This window comes from Manis pentadactyla, chromosome 14 (genome assembly GCF_030020395.1).
Source record: "Manis pentadactyla isolate mManPen7 chromosome 14, mManPen7.hap1, whole genome shotgun sequence".
NCBI classification, from domain to species: domain Eukaryota; kingdom Metazoa; phylum Chordata; class Mammalia; order Pholidota; family Manidae; genus Manis; species Manis pentadactyla.
In genome coordinates this window covers 849349-871689 of record NC_080032.1, presented here as the reverse complement: position 1 = coordinate 871689, position 22341 = coordinate 849349, and the positions used below count along the sequence as shown (strand labels likewise).

The 22341-nt window shown below is 57.8% G+C and overlaps 1 protein-coding gene and 2 long non-coding RNA genes across 4 annotated transcripts in view; 1 reads left to right on the top strand and 2 right to left on the bottom strand.

Annotated features, from left to right (window-relative positions):
• Positions 1-636: 636 nt before the first annotated feature.
• The window catches only part of ACSS1 (acyl-CoA synthetase short chain family member 1), a 34726-nt gene continuing 13021 nt past the window's right edge, over positions 637-22341 (top strand). The window contains exons 1-3 of the mRNA XM_036908689.2: positions 637-949; positions 8727-8823; positions 21337-21536. Coding sequence (XP_036764584.1) covers positions 664-949; positions 8727-8823; positions 21337-21536 — 583 coding nt within the window. The 5' untranslated portion in view covers positions 637-663. The remainder of the gene's footprint in view (positions 950-8726; positions 8824-21336; positions 21537-22341) is intronic.
• LOC130680708 (uncharacterized) lies at positions 1956-3507 on the bottom strand. 2 transcript variants are annotated; one of them, XR_008993772.1, is made up of 2 exons: positions 3368-3507; positions 1956-2521 (listed from the first exon to the last, which is right to left on the bottom strand). It is a non-coding gene; the product is annotated as an uncharacterized LOC130680708 (long non-coding RNA). The 2 variants fall into 2 exon arrangements; XR_008993773.1 differs by having other exon boundaries at positions 1956-2772; positions 3368-3506.
• On the bottom strand, positions 7740-8381 carry LOC130680709 (uncharacterized). Its single transcript, XR_008993775.1, has 2 exons — positions 7962-8381; positions 7740-7792 (listed from the first exon to the last, which is right to left on the bottom strand). It is a non-coding gene; the product is annotated as an uncharacterized LOC130680709 (long non-coding RNA).

The window sequence follows — 22341 nt, the reverse complement described above, 5'->3', positions numbered from 1 at the left end:
GGTAGGGAGCTCTTTCTCCAGTTTTCTAGAAAAGGAAAGCGAGGCACAGAGAGGTTAAGGAACTTGCCCACGGTCACAGAGCTAGAAAACGCAGTGTGGACCCAGATCACAGATGTTGGAGCGACTGGAGAAAACCCCCGCGGCTCCAAATCAGCTGAGGTTAGTGGGGGGTTTGCTTCCGTCGTCCCCTTGGCCGTCGCGGGGTCGAGGCCGGCAGGTGGGTCATAAGAGCACTGGACTCCACGGTCCAGGTCCCCGAAACCTTTCGGCCGGAGGAGCTCTGGGTGCTGCTTGCCTGTGTGTGGGGGGCGGGGGTACAGGCCGGCCCGACCGGCGATGGGTTCATGCACAAAGGGGTTAATAAACCCTCCGCCTTCAACCTCCGAGACTGTAACTTTGGGGGTCGGGGGTCCCTCTGCGCCTCGCTGCCCCTGCCGAAGGTCTGGGCCGCTCGGCCGGTCGCAGGTGGTTCCGGCGTCAGGGTTCGGAGCCTGCGCCCCCGACGCTCCCCGCGCGGCGCCCGAGACGCACAAACTGAAACCAAAACCGCCTGCGCCCTTCCCGGGGCGGGGCGGCCGGAGGACGGGGCGGGGCCCGCGGAGACACCCGGGGCCGTCCGCGCGCAGCCCAGAGCAGGGCGCGCAGCCGCGGGCGTCGGGAGGGATGGCGGCGCGCAGCCTGGGCCGCGGGCTCGGGCGGCTCCTGGGCCGTCTGCGCGAGGGGCGCGCGCCGCGCCGGGCGGCCTCTGGGGGCTCGGGCAGCGTCCCCGCCGCCGCGCCCGCCTCGTACCAGGCGCTGAGCGCGCAGGCGGCCCGCGACCCGGCCGCCTTCTGGGGGCCGCTGGCGCGCGACTCGCTCGTGTGGGACGCCCCCTACCACACCGTGTGCGACTGCGACCTCCGCGGCGGCAGGGTCGGCTGGTTCCTGGGAGGCCAGCTGAACGTGTCCGGTGAGTGGCCTGGGGCCCCCGCTCCGCGGCCCGTGCCGCCCGGCCGGAGCCCCCAGCCCCCGGTCCGCTGCACCCCGCGCGCCCCCCGGAGACCCGGCCGGCGTCCGCTGGGGTGGCCCCGCTGCCGGCGCTGCCCGCGCGGCCCACCGGTCGCCCGCTTGCGGAGTTTACGCGGCTGTACCGCCCTGCGGAGCGCAGCCTGCGGGCAGCCGGCGACACCGGGCCGGGCTGGGGTGGCGGGCGTCCTGGAAGCGGGAGGAACGGGCCCAAGCGAAACGCGCCTGGCCGGTGTCGGCACCAGCCGCCCTGGGGAGAGCCCTGCCCGGGTAAACAAACGGAGAGTGGTGGGCGGCCGGGGGAGGAGCCCGCGCCGGCAGCTGGAACCCCGGAATCTCTCGTCTGCTCCGCAGGGCCTGTGGGCGGGAAGGGGGTGTCCCCCAGTTCTCAGTTTCCGCCGCGCCCCAGAGACCCATGGCTGGTTTTATCCCCGGTGGTGGCTGAGGTCCCAGAGACCCGCTACGCCAGCCAGCCAGGGGGGGACAGTGCCCGTGTCCCCCCAGGCCGCCCGCACCCGCGAGGAGGAGGTTCCGGAACTGGAGGCGTCAGGGTCCCACGGGGTCGCCTGGGGGAGGGGACTCCCAGCAGGAGGGGCGGGTAGAGGGGCTACAGCACCTGGGAGGAGGGAGTAGCCAGCCGAGTGGGCTCCGGGAGGGGCACAGGGCAAGACCTGCAGATCCTCGTGGCGGAGCCATGCCCGACCTGCGCTTTGAGGTACGATCTGCTGTCTCCCACCACCCGGTTTTTCTGGCCGGGTTTTTCTGCTCCTCTGAGCTTCCCTCTCTTCATGTGCACCCTAGGGGTGATAATGCCCACCTGTCAGGCTGGTGGTGAGGACAGAGTGCCGGCGGTACGGAATGGGCCCACCTTTACCGGTGATCTCAAGTAGTAGCCCTTCTCCTCTGCTATACTCAGAAACAGCCATAAAATTACAGGCAGAGTCTTGGAGTTATTTTTAAAACAAAGAATCTTTAAGGAACTTTGGACCAGACTTTTCCCCGTATCTCACCCTACTTTGCTGGTGACATCAAAATGAGTCATTTCACAGATAAAGAGTTTTCTGTAAAACTGAGTCAGCAGCAAGTACCCTTGATCTAGTGGGAAAAAAGTGCTTAGGTTCGCAGAGTCGGGAGAACGTGCCCTTGAAGGGCAGAAGAGCCATTTGCAGAAGGAAAGGCGCAGGGGGTGAGGCTCCTTTGGAAACTGCGTCTGGAACCGGGAGGCCTGCGGCAGCTGGGAACACACAGGTGGGCAGTGCACACCTGGAAGCTCTTGTTTGCGGCCTGGACAGCTAGCAGGCAGCGAGGGCCTGGGAGCCCCAGCCCATTGGGATGGCGTGGTCAGCAGGCAGTCCGGCTGCCTCCTCTGCCTTCACTTCTTCCTGGTCCCCTTAGCCAGAAATTGAGCTGCAGAAAACTGGCTTGTAGACCAACAGCATTCCGGTTGCATTTGCACCTGGAATGTGTGTGCCTGCCCACTCTTCCATCAGGAACATCTCTGCCCTTTGCCCAGTGTCTGCAAAACACAGAGGTGACTGTATCAAAAAGGAGGAGGCCCAAGGCATGGCTGCTCGGGAGCCGCCTGGGCAGCCGTGGACGGGTAGGGGCGTTCAGTGCCGTCTGTCCATCTGTTTGATGGTCGGCATGGTGATGGCTTGTTCCAAAGGGGTGTCACTCTTGAAACGCCCGTTACCCCTCCGGGAAGAGGTGCACCAGTACCTCTCAAACTGTGTTCCCCGGACCAGCAGTGTCAACTTGCCCTGGGAACTTTTCAGAAACAGGCTCTCAGGTCCTATCCTGGACAGGTCAGAAACCCTGTGGTGGGCCTGCCGTCATGTCCAGTACGCTCTCCAGGGGCTCCTGATGCCCACTCAAGGGTGAGAACCACTGACCTACATACCCTGAGCCAGGGCAGATGGAGGTACTTCTAAAGAGGGTGGCATTGGCTGGCATCAGGGTCCTGGTGTGGGGGTAACACATTCAGTTTCGGGTTTTGCCTGTGTTTTGAAGTCACGCCTGAGTCTGAATCCCTGCTTTCCCCTCACTGCCCTGCTTGGGTCACCTTATCTGTAGAATAGGAGAGGGGGTAACTGAATGCCCTTCTAGTTACTGTTGCATATCAGACCACCCCCCCGGGTTTAGGGGCTCAAGGCAACCTCCATTTCATTCCTTTCACGGGTTTGTGGGTCAGGACTTTGGACAGAGCCTGACTGGGCTGGCTTGCTTCTACTCCGCAGGAAGTCAGGGCTGCTGTCCCCTGCCCGCTTCTCACTCCCAGCTCTGGGGCCTGGTCTGGGTCACTGCAGGCTGCGATTAGCTGGACCTGTGCCCAGAAGCCCCTCCTTCCCCCAGGGCTTCTCACAGCATGGTGGCCGGGCCAGAGGAGCATCAGCGGCCCGAGGTGCCAGAGACCGAGGCAGAGGACACCAGGCTTCTGACCAGTGGTGGACGGCCAGGGACATGTAAGGCCGCCATCAGTGTGACATGAGGAGGTGCCTACAGAGCACCCTGCACTGCCTGGCGTGTTTCTCCCACTCTGCTGGTCTTTGTTATTTATTAATGAACCGAGGGGGAGGCCGTGGCCGTGAACCTGTCCTTCAGCACACCGCCAAGGGTGTGTTTCCTCTGAACAGGACCACACGGGTTTGCATCTGATCCACCTGGGATACGTGAGAAGCAGGCTGGGGAGGGCACGCAGATGGCCATTGTGGCTCTCAAAGTCCATCCCGGAGCTCTGATAGCCAGGTTGACAGGTGGGGTCATGGATCAGAGGCCTCCAAGCAGGGCAGGAAGGACCTCCACTCTTCAGTGACATGCTTCTGTCGTGTTCATAAAACTGCTCTGCAGGAAGTTCACTGGAAAGCCCAGATCTAAAGAGATTTCTTCCCAGTCCTTAAAATCTGGCTCTGACCTTTTTAGGCCTCCACAGATGTTTTTGCTCTGTGACACATAAACCCAAGATGTCAGCAAGTTGCGAATGCAGAACTAGAGGGCAGTGATGCATGTTGCTTTCAACATGCTAGGTTCTATCCTCTAAACACCAAATTCTGAGTCTTCCTTTTTTTAAAGCATGTGTATTCTTACTTTCAAGCAAGGGTGTAGACTACCTTTAACTAAGTATTGAACACAGAAGTTTCTGGATGCTTTTGGGGCCTTAGTGCTGGAATAGAAGCCATTCTGCTGTACCTCTCTTTTCTTTATGATATGACCCCCAAAATTCAGAAGGCAGAGAAGGTGCTCCACTTCTGGGCCCCATTTTTCTCTCAGTGATTAAAGTAACTTGTCTAAGGCCTTCAGGGAGCTCTGAGGGAAACTGCAGCCCCGAGGCTCTGGAGGGGGTCCTCCAGGAGGGGCCAGGTCCCCCCCAGTTGCGAAAGGCATGCTTACATTAAATAGCAGATGCTTCTGGAAAGTTGGCAAATACAGTTTTTATGACTGATGTAATATCTTAAAATGGGCCAAGGGGATTTTTCTATTTAAAGAAAGTTCATTGTGAATCCTTTTATGAGTATTAACTCCCTCTTTCTTTTAATTGAAATTAAATTTTTGTATCTGGGGATCATTTAAAGTTGGGGAGGGGGAGGGATATATTTAAACAACTGACAAGGGTTCTTGAAAATTCCTCTGTAAGGGTGTGCCATATTTATTACACAAATGATAATCTTCCTGGAATCCTTTTGAAAAAAACAAAACCCCAAATCCTTGAGCCACTGGCAGGTATTTGCTTATTAACATTTGCAGAGCTGTGTTAGGCCCTGGGGTGTAGACCTACCTCACCCAACCTGCTCCTCATGACACGGGGGTGAAGGGGGTGGTGGTCCCACTGTACGGATGTGGAAGTAGAGGCTCCTGCTCCTGTCCCGTGACGAATGGTGCAAAAAACGCCCGGCGCCACGAGCCTGCCCCTGCCGACGTGAACCGATTCCGCGGGGGGGGGACTTGCTCCGGGTTTTCACAGCCACGAAGGGAGGGTCATGACTCGCTCACTGATCAGGGAGCCTTGGGAACCTTGGGACCCGATGCGGGAGGCTCAGCGGAGCCCTGGGCAGAGCCAGCGGCCTGTGGCCTGGGCCGCGGGGCGGCGGGGAGGTGGGGGTCCTGGGGCTCGGAGGCGCTGAGGGGCTGGAAGAGGGGGCAGCTGTGCTGAGCCTTAGGTGCCAGGGCCTCGCCCAGCGCTTCTGGAAATGCCTGGACAAGGCGTTGTCCTGTGCTGTTGCCCAGTTCTTTGGGTGGAGACTTTTTAATGTGGGGAAGCATGTCCTGACCCTCTTTCTCTCTGGCCGAGGCAGCAGGCACCACCCCTGTACCCCTGGCAGGGGATGCCTGACCCTCCAGGGCCACCGCCACCCCAGACCCTGCCCTGAGCCTCCTCCAGGCGCCCTGTCCCCGGGTGTCCCCCGCGGGAACCCACCAGGCCGTCTGCCCCCGAGGCAGGAGCGCTCTGCTGATGTCTGGCGCCTGCCACACTCCTGGCGCCCCTGCTGGGAGTCGGGAGGTGAGACGGGGTGGTGGGGGGAGCGCCTAGCACACGGGGCTGGGGCCTGGGGCCTAGGCTTCCCCAGCTCCGCTGCCTCAGCATCCATAATCGCCTACGCCCGAGGGGGTGTCTTTAGTGACCCCCACCCCCGCAGCTAACACAGGCCCTGGAGTCCGGGCCACGTGTCCAGCTAGAGGCCGTGTGGACTGCTGGGGCACTGTCCCGGGCCAGGGGCAGCAGCGTCCGGTGGGCTTCAGGGAGAGGGAAAGCGGCTCCGGCCTCCGATGCGTGTCAGAGGCCGCAGGTGGGGAGTCGGTGTGCTAACAGGCCCTCCGGGGCTTGGGGTTGAGAAGTAGTGATTTAGGCCCCGAATCTGCTTCAGGGACATACCCACGAAGATACAAAGTTTCCTCCACTGGGCAGAGGGCCACCGCGGTGTCACTTAGGCCCTGGGGTCACCGTTCGGCTCAAGGACTCGGCACTCCTCACGGTGTCCCGGGCTCTGCTGCTTCTCCGCCCTGTGCCGTGAGGCTGCACATACATAGAATGAGCAGAACATGCCGCCCTGCCCACAGGGCAGCGCGAGTGGACACCGCAGGAGGAGTTGGGGGAGGCGTGAGGGACAGGGGAGGCGAAGTCTTCAGCTAGAGGGTGAGGATGAGCGGGGGTGGCAGCGGTGGGAGAGTGGGCAGCGCCCCCAGGCAGGGAGAAACGGGGGCGAGGCCCGGGCAGGAGGGGGCTCCGACGCAGACGGCCAGCGGGAGAGCAGGAGAGGCCTCCTGCTGAGCACCTGCTCTGCACAGGGAAGGCACCCAGGGCTCAGCGCTGACCTGTCACCTGTCAGCCCTGGGAAGAAAGGGACACACAGCCAGTCCTGTGGCCACACAGCCATGCTCAGGGCGCCCAGTGTCCTTCCAGGGGCCGGTCTTTCTCCTCCACCTCCTGTGAGCTCAGCCTTCCTTCTTGGCATGAGCCAGGTGCAGCATGCCCTGCTGGGCCCCTAGGCAGGGAGGGCCCGGGCTCTGGGTGGGCTGTCACTGGGTGAGAAGCGCAGCAGCAGGTGAGGCAGGGAGAGGAGCCCAGGTGAGTGTGCTTTGAAGCCTGTACTGGTGCTTCCCGGCTGTAGCCTGGGGCAGGTCACCAGGCCTCCTGGACCACCTGGAGCCTGTTTCTTAAGCCGCAGCTGAGCTGGTCATTTTCGGGATGGCTCAAAGGGTCGAATTCAGAGTGGGGGAAGGTGTTAGAGCAGCTTTTTGGTGAGTGTTGCACGACTCATGGCATCTTCTGCTGGGCAGATTTAGGGTGGTGGTGAGGGTTGGCATCTATGCTCAGCCTTCCGGTGATGCCTGGGGCAGCCAGGGGCCAGTGAACCCTTGCCTGCAGGTGGGAACGGCCCCTTTTCCTGCTGGACCCTGCTCGGTGCACCCTGCAACTCAGTCTGTCGGTCCTCAGCTGGGACCTTCGAGGCTTGTCTTGCCCTGCCTGGGCCACCACTGCCCAATCCACTGGTCAGGTCTTCCCGGGCCAGGTAGGGGGCCAGGCAGCAGTGGGGGGTGGGGCCAGGGCCTGCCCCTGCCGGTCACTCCTTAGCTCCCAGGGGACGGTATGGCCTCATCGGCTGACTGTTTAAGAGAAGCTAGCAATCTGCGGTTTTAGTGTGAAAAGTGATTTCTAAATTCTGGCCTGGATTAAGACATGTTGATGTTGGGTTGATTGCTTAAATTGAGGTTTTGCCACCAAGCCCCTTGTCAGTATTTCTTGCTTTCCTCTCTTTATTTTGACATCTCTTCTGTTTTTCTAGTAATTCAAAGAACTTTCCTGTGTCAGAAAATCTTAGTAATTTTTTCCATGACATCTGTCTTCTATTATTACATTTTTTGAGTAATAATCTATGTATCTGTTAGAAGCCAAAAAGTTGAAATGAAAATTTTAATTATAAGAATAGATGATAGATAACCCAAATGGGAAAAAATACAGTTATCACCCCACACCCCACAGACACAAGAGCTGAAGTATGCAAATAATTTCACGTGGGTTCACCCTTTCAAGAATTATGGGAATCACATGATCTCTGGTGGGCATGGTCTCCCATAACTTTTGCCACAATGGTTATTCTACCAGGAAATACTATAAAAGCCTCTGACTCATAGCATGGTGTTTATCTTGGAGGAGGGAACTTTGTATTCCTGTAATAGCACGTGGGCAGCCGGCTTTCCTTTTGATTCCTGTCGTAGCCCTGTAAGCAGACATGCGGATGACGCGTCTCCCATTGGAGAGGGGAGATAGATTTGGGGAAGATAAGGAACTGCCCTGAAAAGAAACACAAAACAAAAAAACGTGTGTATCCAGACACTGGGATGACCCCAGAGACCAGGGGGGCAGGCGGCCATGGCCCCACAGCTGCCCCGTGGCATTTCTTTCCCGCTGAAGCACGGGTGGTGGGCCTGGCTGGTCAGAAGCGTCAGAGTTGAGCTCTCACCTTGACATCAGAGTGGTGACAAGGGTTTTAGCGAAGGAGCATGAGCCGCCTCCTCTCCAGGTTTATAGTCCCTGGCAGCACCAGCCTCCTGTTTCTGCTGGCAGTCATGTGATCTGAGCTTGGGTAATGGAGGGGGAGGAACAGAGCCTTCCAGAAAACCGGCCTGGCATTTCCCCATCGTTGCATCACTTCTTGGAGTGAGGGCTGGTCTGGAGGCTGCTGGCTGGACATCTGAGGGGAGTTGGATCCTTGCGCCGCCCTGCGGCTCCCCCACACCGGGCGCCCTCGGCGTGACCTGAGTGCGGAATCAGGGCGTCCTGTCTGCATTAGGTGCTCCTTCCAGCGGCTGCAGCTGCGGTGCTCGGCCCAGCTGCACGTCAGAACCATCCAGGGAGCCTCGAGTCCCGGGGAGCCAACTGGGTCAGGGCCCCCAGGCGGCCCGGTGCAGGGGGTGGGTGCTGGGGCCACAGGCACGAGGCACGTACCTCAGGGGATCCACGGGGGATCCTGTTTGTGTAGTGATGGCCTCACTGCCCACAGTCAGCTTCCCCTTGCAAGCTGGGAGACACCTCACCGTTGACAAGGGAAGGGCCCGCCTCAGCGAGAGGAGCACAGACCACAGTCACCCAGACCCCCGGCCCGACTCCAGAAGCCCCTGGAGTATAATAATAAAATATATGTAATACGATATATAATATGATATAATTAATATAATATAGTGTAACAATATAATAGTGTAATAACGGTCACCCTGTTTTCCGGCAGTCAACTGCTTGGATCAGCACGTGCAGAAGTCCCCGGAGAGCATCGCTTTGATCTGGGAGCGAGATGAGCCCGGGACTGAAGTGAGGGTCACCTACAGGTACGTGTGCGCCCTGCCGGCCGCCCAGGGCCGGGCAGGGTCTCCGGGGCCCCCGGGCTGTGCGCGGAGGATGCCGGCACCAGACACCTCCCCGGGCTGTATGCAGGAGCAGGCTCGCCGGCACGGAGCAGGGCTGGCCTTCCTGTCCGCTGCGTCAGAGCTCAGTGACTGTGTGGCCGTGGGAGGACCCAGGGCTTTGGGGACCAGTATGACGGGAGTTCAGGCAACGGGAGGCTCTCGGCACAGCCCTGTCTGTGTCCGGTTCTGTGGGGGGCTTCATCCAAGGGTCAGGGGACATGCCTCGGTCTGAGAAAGTTCTCCAGTCCCAGGAAAGGTGAGCATAAGCAGCTGACGACATGTGCGCTGGAGGATCTGGACCAGCCCGCCGAGCCGCTTCCTCGGTGGCTCATGAGAGCGGGGAGGTAGATAAAACTGAGTCTTTAAGAGGGGTGCTCCTGACATTTGTATTCTTTGATTCCTTAAACAAGCTCCTCACACACTCTATGTGCCAAGCACCCTTCTGGATGTAGTGTGTGCCCTGGGGGATTGGAAGGAACCCAGCGTCTGGGAACAGTGGCCCTCCTGACGCACAGGCTCCTGCTGGGACTGCCCTGCTCGGGGTCTCTGTGTCTGTCTCTGCAAGGCATTGGGCCTCCCTCCCCTGAGGGGAAAACTCCTTTGCCTAAGCCTCGAAGTCCTTTACAGCGCATCTCAGACCCACTGTGAACCTGCGTGTCCTTGATCACCTCCCGCCCGCCCATCAAGTAGTCCGGAGCGTGATTGCTCTTGTGGGGGGCGGCTTATGGCTTCTCCAGTCCAGTCGTCTGAGGAGGCTCTGTGAGCGCCTGTAATCAGTCAGGACAGGCTGGGCTATGTCGCAGGAACGAGCAGTCCCCAAATGCATGGTCGGCTATGGTGGGGTGGTCTCTTAATGTATTTATTTTTAATTGCAGTGTAGTTGATATGTAGTATTTTTGTTAGTTTCAGGTGTACAGTGTAGTGATATGAGAATTACATTACTAAATGCTCACAATGATAAGTGTACTCACCAACTGTCATTCACCCAAAGATATCACAGTATCACCGACTATACTCCCTATGCTGTACCTTCATTACCATGACTGATTTATTTATAACTGGATGTTACACCTCTTTATCCCCTTCACTTGTTTCTCCCGGCCCCTGGGCCCCCTCCCGTAAGGCCACCACCAGTCTTTTCTCTGTATATATGAGTCTATTTTGTTTTGTTCATTTGTTTGTTTGTTTTGTTTTCTAGAGTTCACATATAAGTGAAATCATACGGTATTTGTCTTTCTCCGCCTGGCTTATTTCCCTGAACATAATACCCTCTAGGTCCATCCATGTTGTTGCAAATGGCAGGATTTCATTCTTTTGCACAGTTTGAATAATATTCTGTTGTGTATATGTACCACGTCTTTATCCTTCATCTGTTGGTGGATACTTTGGTAGCTTCCATATCGTGGCTATTGTAGAAAATCCAGCAATAATAATAGGGGTGCATATATCTTCTCGAAATACTGATTTTTTTTTTCTTCAGGTGAATACTCAGAAGTGGAATTGCTGGGTCCTGTGGTATTCCTAGTCTTAGTTTTTTAAGGAATCTCCTTACTGCTTCCCGTAGTGGCTGCACCAGCATACATTCCAGGTGGTCACTTTAGACGCAGTTAGAGGAGGCCCCTCTGCGGAGGTGACGCAGAAGCTGAGGTCCTGCTGGCAGGAAGGAGCAGCCAAGACTGAGGGGAACTTCCCAGGCCCATCAGGACCTTGGGGGGGACTAGGCACAGGGGCCCCAGAGCAGAGAGAAGGCGTGCGTGCTGGGCTGGTGGGAGTGAGGGGGCGTGGTGGGGGGACGTGCAGGGAAGCAGGGTCAGACCCCAGGGGCCGCAGAGCTGCAGTGGCCTCCCACCATGGGGGTGACTGGGCGGGGTCACTGAACACCCTTAGTTTTCTGTTTCTTTCTCAACTTCAGTTTTATCACAGACCAAATCCACCAACCCTGGTAAAACTGTGCTCAGGTTGACCTCTGGATGCAGCAAAGTGATGTTTGTCTGTGACGGTGGCTCCTTGTGGGCTCTGCCCTGTCGTCCTCCCCCGGCAACTGCGGACTGTCTCGGCCTTTACCGGTCACTGCGTCATCTCTGACCCGCCTGCCCACCGGGAGCTCAGGGCCTGCACAGGTCAACCTCCCACCTCTGCGCCACCCGCGGGCCAGCAGCACTGCCGCCTGGGAGCCTCGGGGCCCTTCTAGGCAGAGGCAGGTCCCGGGCCCTGTGCGTGCTGTAGTTTGGGGGGCCCCACTGTTCTTTCTCTTTCTGGCCCGACCTGGTGTGTGTGTGACTCTTCAGTAAGAGGCATGGCTCTGTGGGTGGACATGGTGCTGGAGGTGCAGAGGTCCAGCCATGGCCTCGCTTCCTTCCACCCCGCCTGGGGGTGGCCTTGGCCCAGGCAGCTGGTCAGGTGGGTGCCCCTTGGCTGGACATGGCCATGCCCACCCGAGCTAGTGTTCAGCGGCATTAGGCAGTCTGGGCTGGTTCGGGGTTTCAGGGCCGCTGCCCCTGAGTTAAAGCAGCTTCCTCTCTGTTGCCCAGGGCAGCCCTGGGCGAGGGACAGATTCCTGTGTACAGGCGAAGGGCTTGTTATCCTCTCTCTGAAAATAAACAGACTTGGCCCAACTTGGACTTTGGTTTTACAGACTCCCTCTGGGCTTAGCACCAGTGAGTATTTTTCTTCACTGTCTGGATGAAGTGTGCGTACAGCCTGTCTGGAATCGCAGCTGGTTCTTGAGGGACTTGAGTTAATGATGTTTCTGGTCATTTTAGGTTTCACCCACCTTCCTGACCCTCAGTCTTCTCACCTGCATAATGGAAACAGGCTTCTGCACCAGGCCGCTGGGTACTGAGCAGCAGGCGGAGGATGAGAGCTCAGAGCAGTGTGTGGGAGGCTCAGGGTCTGTCTCAGCTGCAGGTCAGCGCCAGTTGCAGGGGGCTCAGCAGATGGCTTCAGTGTTGATGAGGGGAGGGCCGGGTGGCCCTGTGGCTGCTGAGCCTAGGGGCATGGGGGCATGGCGCTCTCCAGGAAGAGCTTCCGGAACCGTCCTATGTCAGCAAACGCCGCCCCTCCCCTTCTCATGTGACCGACCTGCATGAAGTTCTGTCCTCAGCCCCAAGTCAGTTACTTAGTGAGTAAACTCTGTTATTAAAGCATTGGGGCAGTTGAGGGGGCAGATCCTTAACTGGCCAGCCAGGTGATGGAGGGTGCTTTCGCCCTGTGCAAGGTTGGTTTGATCAGTGGGCTCCTGGGTGGGGAGGAGAGGCCAGGCCTCCTGGGCTCTGCACGCGTCCTGCTTGCCACCAGCGAATTCTTTCCCCTGCTGACCTCTGAGTTACTTGGATTGCAGAGCCTGCCCAGGAATCATGCTGAGTCCCAGAATCTGGCAGAAACCCTGGGTCAGCTGCAGCGTGCTAGTTTTAAGACTTTGGCTCTGCATGTTGAAACTGGGAAGTATTTTGAATCTTTCGATACATGCCCACTTATTTTTCTTTTTTCTTTGTCCTGCTTTTGGGCAAGCTGAGGGTCTTGGAATTTCGTATTTTAGGATGGCCATATCTTGGGACCATGTCAGGCATGAACCGCATGGAGAGAGCCTGTCTTTATGTCCAGGGAACCTCCATGACAGGGCCTTTCTGGGAACTTCTGGGGCAGACAGCAGAGAGGTTTACATGAACAGACGCCTCGCTCAGAGCTGGACCCCTGCCTTGTGGGCCCCCTTCTGCCAAGCAGGGGCTCCTGGGGGGCTGGTTACTGGAGGTGGAGGGGCTGGACTGGAGAGGGAGTGGGCTCTGGCGGTGAGGGTGTGTGCGGGGTGCAGGTATGTCTCTGGGAGGGGGTGCTTAGCACGGGCTCCGAGTCGGGGAGCTCGGAGAGGAGTCTCCTAGGACATGACTTCTCTGTTCCTGTTTCGCTGTTTCCTTTCGGCTTCCGGAGGCTCCAGACCGTGGGGTCAGCCTGACTCACAGCTGTGCTACGTGCCTGGTTGATGGGGCAGTGCTGCCGGCACAGAGGGGGCCTGGCCGAGCCTTCTGTCCTGTCTAGAAACATGCAGGGGCCCTGCTCTCTGGGGCTGCATCTTCACCCCTGCTGTCCCCAGTGCCCGCTTGCCCCTCCCTTGCTAGGTGGGCACAAAGGGAAGATGTTACCATGAGGTTAGATGTAGCATCTGGGGTGGGCACACCGCCCCCCCACCCTGTGCCGCCCCTTCCCATGCTTAGCCCCATGGAGCCCCATGCTCGGCCTCCAACACGGCCGGGCTGGACCCCACCTGCCCACTGCCTGCCCAGGGCGAGGGCCGCAGCAGTGACTCCTGGGAAGGTTCCTGGGGACCATCCACACGTCAGGCTGGGAGTGGGGCGCGCCCACCCTGTGTTGACCTGAAGTCGCTCTTGCTGCCTGGGGGTCACTCCCTGGCCAGCTGGGTGGGAGCTGACACCGATGGCCTTGGTGATATTCATGACACCCTCTGTTTCAAGGCCCATGACCTGATGCTCAACAACCTTAAGGAGTTTCCAAGCTTGGAAGGTCAGAACAGGGTCTGAGCTCAGTGTCGCTTGGCTCTGAAGGGGGTGCCCAGGAATCAGTCTCGCAGCCTCATCCCCAGGGCGAAAGCGAAGGTGTAAATGGGCCCCTGCAGCTCTGCAGCAGTAGCTTGGGGACAGGTGGGGGCCTGCTGGCCCTGGTGTGCAGAGGCTGGCCCCTGCTGTGTGCAGGCAGTCCACTCTTCGCCAGCCGGGGCCCTGTGTTCCGGATGCCTGCCCCCAATCATGGACAAGCAGACACACATTAAGTGCTAACACCAGCCGGGGAAGAGGGGACTCCTCAGTGCTGTAGGACTCCTGGTGACCTGGAGCCAGGCACAAGGGACATGGCAGAAGGTGGGCCGAGGGCTCTGCAGTCCTGCTCTGACTGTGGGACAGTGAGGAGCAGATGGCACAAGAGCTCGAGGGTCCCTGCAGGCCTTGGAGGGGCGGGGGTCCCAGGGGAGGGGGATGTAGGGGTGCAGGCTGCGTCTCAGAGCAGCCGCTGCCCGGATGGCGCTACCCGCTCCTTTCTCCTGACCCTCCACGGCTGCCTTAGGTGGCAACTGATGTGGTCAAAGTAGGGCGTTGGGTTGGGTGAGAGGCTCGACAGTTTCCCATCAACAAGTCCAGTCATGCGTCCTCAGAGAAGCCCAGGGCAGGGTTTCTGGGTGGGTTTGGTGTGGGTCGGCACTTCCCTGTCGTCCCTGCCTGTTTTGCCTGGATGAAGGCTTGGGGAAAAACACCTGGGCCGAATGAGGCTACATGGACCTGGAATTTAGAACAGGGGCCTGTGGGGTCTTCTCAGGTGCAGAAAGGCCCCGCGCTGTCCACAGATGAGAACTCTAGCGACGGGTCCCTGGCAGGCCCCAAAGCAGAGTTCCCAGTCCAGGATGTGGGGAGGTTTCCGAAAGGACAGTATCTGGGCAGTGCTTGGGAGATTTTCTCTGGTAATGCGGCCGCCTGCCCTGGTAGGAGGGAAGCTGTCCGTCACATGCAGCTGCAGACAGGGGAAGCCACTGCCACTCTCTGGAGCAGAAAGGGAGTTCATAGGGTGCTTACAAAGCCTCTGGGCGGGTTCCCGGCCCCACCTGCATGCCCAGAGGGCTCAGGAGACCCCACAGGCGGTTCTGGGTTCCCAAAGCATGCTGCTGTGCAGGGGCCAGGAAGCCACCACTCTGCCGGCCTGGGGGCTTCCCAGCACCCTCCGCGGAGGTGGGACCTCCCTGGGAAGCCCAGCATCCCCTGAGCTGCAGGAAAGCCGTGGCCCTTGGAGCCACTCCGTGTGCAGCTCCCTGCCGTTGCCTGCGTCATGCGCGGAAGCCAGAGGTGAGGCGTCTGAATGAGGTGCGTCTGGGGGTGCAGGCCTAGAGAAAGCTTGCATGGCGACCGCAGGCAGACCCAGTTGGGGTGGGTTTGTGACCCCTGGTCCTGCGCGGTGGACCGTGGTCGTATGTAGCTGGCCAGAATCTGGGCTGCTCAGACGGGCCCAAGGGTCCCTGCCCCTGCGGTCGGCTAGCAAACCGCCCGAGTCGCTCTTGTGTGCTCTGTGGCCGCAGGCCTGCTCTGCTGGACTCCAGCCGTGGCCGTGACCGAGGCCTCCCACGAGGTGGGCCGCTCGGCTGTGGGTTCACAGGTGAAGAGGTCTGTGTGTTACCAGCTGGTGCCAACAGTGCACTCAGTGTGGACTCTGGGATCCCGGGGCCAGGGCCTTCGAGCAGGGCTGAACAAACCGCCCTGAAGAGGCCCTGGTGACCGGGCTGAGCGGGGTGTCTGAGACAGTGGGTGCTGCCTCTGACCCTGGGTGCAGGAGCAGAGCCTGTGGAAGCCCAGCTTCAGAACTTAACACTGAACTGGGCACCTTCAGCCCAGGGTCAGGGCGACGGGCTGGACTGGTGTGAGGGAGGGCTCCTCTAGGCTCTCCACGTGAACAGCGTTAATTTTTCTTAGCAATTATTTATTACTGAGCAAATGCTTATTTTTTTAGAGAGTGAACTAAATGAACTGCAAGCTCCCTGTTCATTCAGTAAGATATGCTGGTGGCTGGAATCGGTCAAGGTGGGCTTATTCACACCACGATAACTGGCAGAGGCTGAGAATCGGGTTCCTTTTTAGCTGAGAAAGATGGCTGTTAAAATGCCGTGCAGCACCACAGAGGGTGGACTCCATGGCTTCCCTTTCTTTGCGGCAATTTTCTGTTTCTCTAAGTTGCTACCCAGGGGCAGGGAGATGGACCCAGGCCCGAGGTGGTCGCTCCTCGGGATCCCCCTGTGTGGTTGTGTCTCTCCTGGGCTCCTAGTTGGTGATGAAGCCTGAGAAATAGAGCCCAACTTGTGTCTGCCCCGGACCTTCCTGTGTGACCTCAGTTGCCTGTGGCTTGCTGTCGCCTTTGTGGCCCAGGGGACTTGTGTGCAGCAGTGTGGACACACTGCCGGGTCACACATGGGCCATGTGGACACACTGCCGGGTCATACGTGGGCCCTGTGGCCCTGGAGCGGGATCTGAAGAACATCCTGTGGCTTTTATTTTTTTTTATATAGGGAAAGGGAAATGTTTTAAGAAAGTCAAACCTCCATCCACTTGAAATTCTCCGAGGGCACGTACAGCTCTTCTGAGGCTTTTCCTGGGAGGTCAGCAAGTCTGTCCAGCCAGCGGGTGAATATCCTGCCAGGGTGCCAGCTGTTTTTGGGTGGTTTCCAGGCTTGGAGCCTCCTGTTCCAGGGCTGCTAGCCTGCAGGAATCCCTGGGGTTCTCAGGGCCATTGGCCAGGAGCGCTAAGGTGTTGTGTATAAGCCCTCCAGGCAGGGGTGTGAGTCACAGTAGCCGGAACAGCCTGAGACAGAAGCAGATGTGTGGCTCTGTCGTGATGTCAGTCAGCCGTTTGGTCCTGAAAGGAAAGAAGTTCTTTTCTGGAGATGAGACTCGGGCTGAAGGCCGGTGCTGAGGTCCAAGGGGAAATCGGGTGTTAATTAGGGAACAGGAGAGCGCTCTCCTCAAGTCGGACTATCATTTCCACTCCACAAGGGTGTCTAGAGGCTGACCGTGTGCCGGGCTGGGCTGTGAGACCTGGGCTGGGATTCCACCTGGACACGCCCGGGGGGCCCTCACCGAATCGGGAAGGCAAAGGCCCAGCTCTCCTCTGACCTGATGATTGGCCTCCAAAGAAACACGCTTCTGAGAAACTCCAAGTCCAGTACCTTCCCTAGATCACAGCAAAGCCTCAAGGAAAATAATCAAGGAAAATACATTTATTTTCTGGGAGAAAGCCAAAAGCATGCAGCTTTAGGGACCCCAAGTTCGTTGGCTGCCCTGGTGTCCCCGGGGCAGGTCAGCTTGTGTTTCCTGGAGGCCTTGCTTGGCAAACAGCAGCTTTAGGCGTTTTTCCCGTGTTAGCGCAGCAGCTGCTTTAAATTCAGCTGTGGCTTCTCTGTGCCAAAGGTCACAGTCAGGGAATCACAGTGATGTGTGAGGCGTTTCATGCTCCGTTGGTGAACCCGTGCCCTGGGATTTCCTGGGCTTTTATGCGCTTAGTGGTGGTGAGTAGCCGAGGGAGCAGATTCCAGGACCATTAAGTCAGGTTTAGCGTCTGTCACACGTCAGGGTCAGTGGAGTGTGTCCGGAGGGAAGGAGCGTGCGCAGGCCTGGTTCTGTGACAATTCGTGAGCGGCATACCTGCCCCACCTGGCCCTCCACACCCTTCCTGTGCGTGAAGGGTCCCCTGTGCTCTTCTGCTTTCCGAAGCTGATCCTTTCTTCTCTCGACACCTCCACCTCCCAGAAATGGTTTGCCGACGGGAACATCAATCTTAGAGCAGGACACCCAGGGGATATGGGTGTCCTTCCTGCTTCTGCTTCTAGACCATGCAGTCGATCTGCCCCTGTCAGCACCCAGGCTAGGAGCAAGGTGACGGTGAAGCGCTCTGTGTCTGTCCAGTCCCTTAGCGGCGGAAGAAAATGAAGAGCAGCTGTGGGCTGGTTTACCAGTGGGGTGGTCCTCACATGCCCTCTCAAAGGAGCAGGACAGTTTCCTGTCTGTGTGACATGGGTCTTGGCCCTCTTGGTGCAGGAAGGAGGACCTCTGGTGAGTGACAGGCGCTCATGGTTTGAGCTTGGGCCCGAGCTACTTCACACTTACCTGCTGTTCCCATTCATTCAGCAAACATTTATCGACCTTCTTCTATCAGCTCTAGGCACTGGGAAGAAGGCAGTAAACCCCAGACCCCTGCCCGAGTAGAGCTTGTACTCATGAGGGGGGCAGATGGACAGTGAAGGAGGTAAGTTAGTTAGCTAGTGTTTATTTAAAGAATGCTGAAAGCCAGAGAGTGTGTAGAAGTCAGCAGTCATGCATTCCCCATTTGTTTATTTCTTAAATACAGCAACACACACACATGGCTTATCTTACTTCCCTGGGCTGTCCTAAGGAAATGGCTTGGGGGAAAGATTCTTTCAAATAGTAATCATGAAAAAATAGGTATGATTGGAGGATAGATAAATAAATACCAGTGTATTCCCCTTCTCTTTCTTCTGAGCTCTTTCCTGCTGTGTCCTATTTTGGACTGAGCTGGAACAGGGGTGCCCTTTATCCTGTCTGAGTTCTGACAGGTGTCACATTGGCTACCCCTACTTCTGGCCAGTTTATGTCTTTAGCGATGGGTGAATGGTATTCCTGGATGAAGCTTAAGGATTGGCTATCGAAGGTCTCATTGTTTTCCCAGAGGCCAGTCAGCATTTTACCTGGTGTTCAGCACCGTGAACACAAGGCCAAAGTCATGTATCTGTGCATATTGTTTGCACACGTCCACATGGAAGGCTTGTTCCGAGGAGTCTGCATTGCAGACAGATGTAGGTGGCTTGCTCCGTACCTGAATAATGAATGTTGTACTTCTCTTTGCACTTGAAAATATAGCTCTGAGTCATTTTCGGGAGATCATTTCTCAGAAAACTGTATGTCGCTGTCCCTTGGAAAGATCCTGCAGGCAGCAGGAAGCCAGTGTTTCCTGTAGTGACTACTGAGGCACCGGCCACTAAGTGGCCGCATTATCTTTTTAATACAGAAATGGTAGCATTTCAGCTTGCAGAATCTTTAAGAAGTCACAAATATCCAAGAACATGGTCTTGAACAGTTTTCAGTCTGTGGAATGACAGGATCATGTGAATAACATTTACTTTTCAATGACTTGAAGACCTAGGTTTGTTGACCATATTTTCCAATGATACGAGTGTGGAGATTAATGTGCTTTTAAATCACATTATTAAATGTATATTGGGATCAAGGGTCTGGGTACCCATATTCTGCTCTGGAAAAACACAATGGGAATGTGGGGGTCCATGTAGTAACCTGGGGTATCTGGAGAGAGAGTGGGGTCATGGAGGGATGGATGAGAGGGTTATTCAGGAACCTGAAGGGCTGTCCTTGAACGGCAGATTAGATTTATCCTGTGCAGCTTTGAAGGGCTGAGCTAGGACCAATGGGTAGAATTTGAAAAACCACACATCTTGGTCCAATTTTAGGAGGACTGTTTCTCTACTGAAATGACAAAGAAAGAGGCAGCAGCCCTGTGAGGTGGTGAGTTCCAGTAGTGTGATGTTTAAGCGGAGGCCCGACTGCTATGGCACGAATGTGGCAGATTTCTGAGCCCCAGGGAGGTTCAGAATCTGACCGTCAAGGATCCCAGTCTTGAGGTTTATGGCCTTGGCTGAGTGGGTCAGAAGGGGAGCGCACTGAGATTCACCTGGATCCGATTCTTAATCGGAAACCTCTCCTCCGATGCAGCAGCAAGAGCGTGGGACCCACAGACCCCACTCCGGCGCTGGCCCTGGGGCACGTGTTGAGACCCCACGATCCTCGAGGGAACCTGTGGCCTGCCTCAGTGGGTCCACACCCTCCCCAGGGCTGAAGCTCAAATGCCCTGCTCTAGCCAGCTGGGTGACTTCTGCCCATGCAGGGAATATTCATTCATTGCTTTCTCTGCTGATTTCCTCCCCACAGCCAGCCTTTCCAGAAAGCTCTCCCTGCTGCCCTCAGCAACTGTGCTGCCAGGCTGAGGTGACACGTGCCCTTCACGCTCTCCTGCATGTGCCTTTGGAGTGGTCCTGGAGGCCGCTTGCCCTCTCATTTCCTAATACCCCACTTACCCTCTGAAATGGTGCTTATAACGGATTTGGCAAAGTGAGTTTGTGGATTTTAGTCCTTTTAGAAAATCCTTTCAAAGACATTTCACGGCCCAATGTTTGGCAGGGCCTTGGGTGGGCGCTGCTTCTCATTAACGGTGTGAGGGCCGCACAGGGGGTGGCACCTGCTGTTTCTCAGGTGATTGCCCGGCAGGGGGGGACAGATGAGCTCCTGTCTGTGTGGCCTCTGTGGAATGCTGGCCCCAGCTGCTCTGCAGGGGCAGTTTATATCCCTTTGTTGACCTCAAACTGCTGCCTTTAGTCTGAAGAATAAGGGCAGAATTTCATTGCCACCGCTCTGTGACACACTCAGGAAGCCTCCGTGTCCCCGGGTGTTGCCCGAGGCTCACATCCTCAGAGCTGTGAGGATGGGGCCTGCGTGCACGTGGGCTACCCCTCCCCACCACTAACCACAGCTGCCTCTGCAGCACCTTTCCGCGCACCCCCGCTCCCCTGGAGGTCCTGGATTTGGGGAGTGCGGTGTTGGGGGCTGTCAGGAAGTTGCTCCTTCATCAGAAACTTAGGCGAGGGAGGGGTGGGGAGAGCACCACTGGAAGGCTCCTTTGTCGACTCTGAAGGCATTAAGGAGGAAGGTTGAAATCCCACAGAAGAGGCCACGAGGCAGCCTGGGCTGGAGCTGCCGGCGGCCTGGTGAGGTGCCTGCTGGCCCTGGGTTCTGGTGCGCATCAGGTCTGGCCTATTGGCTCTGGCAGGAAACAAAGGCCCCCTGGGGGTCCCTGCCCGCCGCCATTTGCATTCAGCTGCTGTAAGTTCCGGAGGCTCTGGCTGAGCTGCGTCTTTCCTGGAGCCCCTTCCCTGACAGCCCTTGGAGCAGAGGGGAACTATGCGCTCCTCAGGCCTGTGCAGCCACGCAGAGCGTAGGCGGGGCCGGGGGGCCTTCCCCCTCTTTCCTTCCGTGTTAGGTCGTCTATTAAGTGACAGATTAAAATCAAACCATGTACAGCAAAAATGAGAAAACGATTGGCTGTTTTCAAAGCCCAGGTTCAGCTGGCTGAGGTGCTGGAGCAACGTGGGACAGAGCACCGGCTCTCGGGGGGCCTTCCTGCACCCACCGCTGCACTCCAGGCACGTGGGCAGCCCCTGTAGTCCCAGTTTTCTGGGGTTGACTGCCATCGATTCTGATTGGACAGAATTGGGTCATGTGCCGACTCCTGCGCCAATCGGCTCGTTCAGGGAGATTTGGCCCTCTGGCAGGCAGTCCCTCCCGAAGGGCCTGGTGGGGGGCGGGGCCCGCGCATGCCCGGTCGGTCTCCACACCGCGGTGGTCCTGGCGCTGCCTGCAGCCCTGGGCCGGGTGGCCCTGTAGCCCAGTCCCACCCGCGTGCTGCGGCTTCGCCGAGCGGGTCGCGCAGGAGCCTTGTGGGGGGGCCCCTGACCTGTGCTGATTCAGGAAACCAGGGCCTGCCTTTCCCCACTAAGTAGATGTCTCACTCACGACCTCCCTTTGGAGGCGAGGATTTTCCATGTCTCAGGGTTTGGACACCTGCTCTTAATGGACACAAGGACAGCCATTTCCCTCAGCATTGTGGCAGTGAATCTCCTTCCCCACCAGCCTGCAAAATCAGCACGTCGTTTTCTGGAACAGAACCTGCCGTGCCCCAAGCCTTTGGGTGCTCGCGCCCCAGGCTCTGCCGGCCGGGCAGGTCTTGCAGGCTCCAGAATCACTCCGCCCCGACTGCTCCGAGTTTTGGCCCTCCCGCGTCTCTGATGGTCATCCCCTCATCCGGCAGGGAGCTGCTGGAGACCACCTGCCGCCTGGCCAACACGCTGAAGAGGCATGGAGTGAGGCGAGGGGACCGTGTGGCCATCTACATGCCCGTTTCCCCGCTGGCCGTGGCCTCCATGCTCGCCTGTGCCAGGATAGGAGCCGTGCACACCGTGGTCTTTGCTGGCTTCAGTGCCGAGTCCTTGGCCGGGAGGATCAACGACGGTGAGCCTGCCTGCGGGCCGTGGGCGGGAGGAGGCCGGGGTCTGCTGGTCAGCTCCGCGGGACCTGGCCTTCAGAGATCAGAGCAGGGACAGACGTTAATAAAAACACACACGCCTTGAATACAAACAGCACTTTAATGAGCATGAGAATGAGCACTTGTCCCACAAGCTGAGGAGCCAGGGACTCCGGGAGGCAGGAAGTCACAGGTGCCGCTGGGTGGTGGAAGGAGCACTGCGGGGGGCGGCCTGGAGGAGGCTGGCGTGGATGTGTGGGGACCTCCCGCAGGCCCGAGCCTGCAGGAATGATGGGTAGACCATCTCCAGAGGCCTGCCGTCACGTGGGGGCTGGTGGCGTATCTTTCAGGCTCCTGTCTGCAGGTAGTCAAGCCTCTTGGGTGGTGTGCAGGCGATTCTGTCCCCTCCTTTTTCTGGTTGGGAGGGCCCAGTGTCTGGACGGCCCGTGTCTGTGTGGTCTGGCCCCTCTCCAGGGAGGTCCCAGAGTGAGTCCCCTGAGCCGCTCCTCAGGGAGGGTGCTGAGTTCTGGGGCAACCAGGGGGGCTTAGCGAAGATGCCTTGGGTAGTGCACAGAGCCAGAGGGAGGAGTCTCAGGCCCCTGCTGGCCCCCCTCTTAAGAGGGCTGGGAAGCTTTTCCACTCCCTTTCAAGGGATGCTGGGTCACTCCTTTCTCTCTCTCTCTCTCAACTCTCTGGCCCTGATAAGTGCCAGCCACTGTGCAAAGGTCATCTCCTTTCATTTAACTAAATTAGTCTTCATATATTTGCTGCTCCCCTTTTCGGTATCACTGT